This window comes from Gekko japonicus, unplaced genomic scaffold, assembly GCF_001447785.1.
Source record: "Gekko japonicus isolate JY-2015 unplaced genomic scaffold, Gekko_japonicus_V1.1 scaffold1628, whole genome shotgun sequence".
NCBI classification, from domain to species: domain Eukaryota; kingdom Metazoa; phylum Chordata; class Lepidosauria; order Squamata; family Gekkonidae; genus Gekko; species Gekko japonicus.
This window is the reverse complement of record NW_015162000.1, coordinates 389,878-394,208: the sequence shown is the minus strand read 5'-3', so window position 1 is coordinate 394,208 and position 4,331 is coordinate 389,878. Positions and strand designations below refer to the sequence as shown.

General features: G+C 45.2%; 1 protein-coding gene across 1 annotated transcript in view; it reads right to left on the bottom strand.

The window, feature by feature from the left end:
- Positions 1 to 729: 729 nt before the first annotated feature.
- The window catches only part of ATXN10 (ataxin 10), a 103,382-nt gene continuing 99,780 nt past the window's right edge, over positions 730 to 4,331 (bottom strand). The window contains exon 11 of the mRNA XM_015405450.1: positions 730 to 1,168. Within this exon, the coding sequence (XP_015260936.1) occupies positions 978 to 1,168 (191 nt within the window). The 3' untranslated portion in view covers positions 730 to 977. The remainder of the gene's footprint in view (positions 1,169 to 4,331) is intronic.

Below are 4,331 nucleotides of genomic sequence, written 5' to 3'. Positions count from 1 at the left end.
TCCTTTGTCATACAACCCCTCCCTACCCAAGTCTTGTGCAAACGCTGAAAGAAGCAGACTCTGCGAAGCACATTTCCCTATGTTAGATCTACACATCTCATGCAAAATACATAAACAGCAACGGAAGCAGTATGGGTCAGTTGTGATGTCTGTGCCACGTTTCGGTGAACATCTAGAATCTGTGGCTATAAATCAGTTTGGTGGATAAACTGCATTTTTTCATTAGTGGACCCAAAAGGGCTGAAAACATTCCTGGGCTGCGGTCACACGTAACAGAAGCCACACAAGTGAGACGGAAAACAGCCGGAGTTTTCGGGCGCGATCTCACCAGCACATCTGGGAAGCGTAGCACTCCTGTGGCTCAACCGAGGCTTCCAGCCGAAACTGGGTGGCAAAAAACTAGTACCTTGGAGGTACTAGTTTCCGGAAACTGCGGGGCAAGGGCGGGCGTCTGATCGCGTTTCCGGAGGCATCCGGCGCCCGCCCATGTCCCCTTGCAAATAAGGTGTGTTTTTTTTGTCCAAGTCTCTGTGGATGCGCATGTGCACCCAACGGAGCATGCGCATTTGTCATGTACACAAAAATAAAAAACAGTTTGCCGCGGCGCGTGCTTCTTCGTTGCGCGCCGGCTTGTCCTGTGATCGGCACCTCTCCCTTGCCATGGAACCTCCACGGTACCTCCACAGGAGGTCTGATCACGTAACTGCGCAGTAGTTTGCCCCAGGGCAAACAGCCACGCTTCTCCTCTGCAGTTTCCTGCCCGTGTGACCGGGGCCCTGGTGGAGCAAATAACCACAGTCTGGAATATATAGTATACTTCATACTTACAAGTTTATTCAGGTTAAAAAGGGTTAAGTGATGATTTAATCTCTGGCTTTTATTTCTTCAGCAAAATGGTTCTAATAGGCTGGTTGAAAACTTTCTGAAGTGCTCACAAAGCAATGTTTGTAGTGGGTGAAGAAAAGAAACTTCACATGTCAGAGATCTGGTGTTTTTCTGATAGATCTCAGAATTAACTTTTGATCTTCCTTCTCCACTTTCAGTCCTATCTTCTCCAGGATGGAAGTATCGGCCAGTCCCTGCCGTTCCATCTGGGAGATTAGCTCTTGATTTCTTTCATTCTGTTCAGTGAGGTTGTGGATGGCATACACTGCCCACTGGCTTATAACTGTGGAATTAAGTTAAGAAATATCTCGGTTTCAAGATGGATCATGTAAGAGCCACAGATATAATGTTGATAATTCTACAGTCTAAATGGAAGAAAGAAATAATGTTATTTATTTCCAAAAACAATGCCCAGAAAAAAAGAACAAAGGTGGTGGTGGGGGACTTAAAATCCAGGAACTAAATAAGATTTTTTAAAAAAAAATAAAGAGGGGAAAAGATAAGATAAAGATAAGACAAAAATAGAACAGTGGTGGCAGATCTACGCATAAGTTTCTATAAAGTTTCCCAGTGTCTAAAAACAAATCCATACGCAATGTCTGTCTATGCATTCAAATATCAACAGACTTTGAAGGTCCTCAATCCAATGATTTACCAGAGGTGGGCTTTTACCTTAATGGAAAAAGGCATCAAGTTAGAAAACAAAAATGTACTTTCCTAGACAGAATAATAGGATTTGGATGATGATTTCTCTTACAATTATCTAAATTCACATTTTCCCCCATTTAAATATTTATTCAGGACATTTATATCCTGCCTCTCTTGTTCTCTCATCTATTATCATACGATGTCATTCCTGGCTGGATCCTGCTTTATTTATACACACACACACACACCCTGAGACTGTGTTTCTGTATAACATGAAATGAAATTATTAAAAAGACAATAACTCCCACTAACTGTGGTGCTGCAGTGTTCTTGCTTAGAAGCAAAGGACTTGAAGCTGCCTGCATCCGCTCTGTCCTCTCTCACGGTGGTCTCCCTACAAGCAAAGCTTAAGGCAAACGTTAGACCCAGGATTTAATATTTTCCATCATCAATAAATTATACTCTCAGCATTCCATAAAAAGATTCACTCAGTGGTGGCAAACAGGGTGTTGTGATACAAAAACATAATTACTCCCACTACCCAACCAGAAGAGAGAGACACATTCTGACTCATGCCATACAACAGCAAAGGGCCTGCGGGGCACCAATTACTTGAAGCATGTAGTTTCACATCCAGAAGAAAGCTATGCGGAATTTGCTCATATTCCTCATATTTTTCTGCTAATTTAGAGTCTCATGTGGCCTTTTTGCCTGGAGGGAGAGTCTAGGTTGGCCAAGAATGCCAATCAAAACAATAAAGCCTGTGGAAAGTATGGGAGAGAGATCGGTCAATACACACTGTGGTTGCACATCACTGTCACGCTGAACAAAGAACGCACAGTCACGTGAATTCAGAGTGGGATCTTGAAGCCTACTGGGCTATCAGCTTCTGCTGGTTCAGTTCCCCAAACCACCTTACGCACTCCAAATGCACAGAGCACGGCAGAAGCCTGTGTATCTCAGGCCAAAGAAGAAGATGAGAGAGGGTGGACTCAAAGCACACAGAGACACCAAAGCTGCCAATATTCAGCCGCAGATTGGATACCACAGCTCTGTTTTGGCAACTTTAAGATCAGCTTTGAAGGAGGACGCTGCAGATTTCACAAGAAGTCTTTTTTCAATATCATATTGCACAGAGATAATGCAAAACAATTTTAAGGGCGTCTGTCAAATCCACAGCGGCGACAGTAATACAGGGGGACTACTCAAGATCAGTGTTCCCTCTAAGCTGAGTTATTGTGAGTTAGCTCACAGTTTTTTAGCCTCCAGCTCACACATTTTCATGTTCGCTCAGGAAGGAGGGCTCCAGGACAAACTAATTTATGCAGTAGCCAAACTGCTCGCTCACAACTTTAATGCCAGTAGCTCACAAAGTAGAATTTTTGCTCACAAGACTCCACATCTTAGAGGGAGCATTGCTCAAGATGGGCATTGCAACATATTGCACGGACACACAGTTACATTGCTTTATTAATGATTTGTTGCTCAATATGGAACCCGAGAGGAACCCACTACTGCTTCACGGTCATTGAAGGCTCTGGTCATGTCCCTCCCGAGGCAACTGCCAAAATATTTTTATCAATTCACAGTCCCAAAACTAAGAAGAGCTTTTATTCTGGCAATTTGGCAAGACTGAATGTTCTTCCCATGGTGGTTTTGGAGAGCACATATAACAATCATACTGTAACAGAACATGCAGATGCTCATATTATAAAACCAAACTCATGGAACATGATTGTAGGATGCCCTATACTCAATGAGTTGAGGGCTAATTCAGTCACCCCTTTACTTAAAAAAAAAAATGGAGCTGCGGTGGCTCAAGTGGTTAAGATGCTGAACTGCAGGCTGTGGAAGGTCGGTAGTTCAGCAGTTCAAGACCCGGTGCCGCATGACGGAGTGAGCTCCCATCCCTAGTTCCAGCTCCTGCCAACCTAGCAGTTTGAAAGCAAGAAATTGCAAGTAGATAAATAGGGACCACTTCAGTGGGAAGGGAACAGCGTTCCGTGCGCCTTGGTGTTTAGTCATGCCGGCTACATGACCACGGAAACGTCTTCGGACAGTGCTGGCTCTTCGGCTTTGAAACGGAGATGAGCACCGCAACCCTAGAGTTGGATTCGACTAGCTTTCGAGCAAGGGAATCTTTACCTTTCCCTTTTTACTTAAAAATACAGAATTGCTAAATGTGTGAGCCCAGGTGTCATGGCTACTATCAGATGCAAATGATCATGTCATCTCCTCAGTGGCAAAATTCATAGGCGCAATAATCAGGTGTAAGAGAAATAATACTGAGTAAGGTCTTTTAAAATAATTTTTGGTTCTAACTTCTGCTTAAGGCAATAGCCTTATAAGCAGTACTTGACAGATAGACTCTTAATTGTGTTCATATCTATATATCTAATAGTCAAGTGGCCCCGTGAGTGCGGATCGCTAAATCAGCACTCCGGGGTCACCTGGGGGGCAGGGGCAGGTTTGTGCACACGTGGGCCAGTCCCCACGTGTGCACAAAAATACTAAAAGTTGAAAAAAAATTCGGGGGGATATTTAAATCCCCCCGAAAGTGCAAGAGCGTCTCCTGCGCGTGCGCAGGGGACGCTCTGGAACGTCGCCGCGCCGCCGGGGGGTGGGGAGAGAGAGAGTGCGAGGTGCCTCGGAGACAGTGAGGGGGTGGGAGAGAGCCGGAAAGAGAAGGAGCCGAGGTCCGCGCGGCTTCCAAGCCATGCGGCCCTCGGGTCGGAGCCGGTGGGGGGGAGGGCAAAAGAGAGAGAGAGAGAGAGTGGGGGGGGGGGGGAAACAGGTGG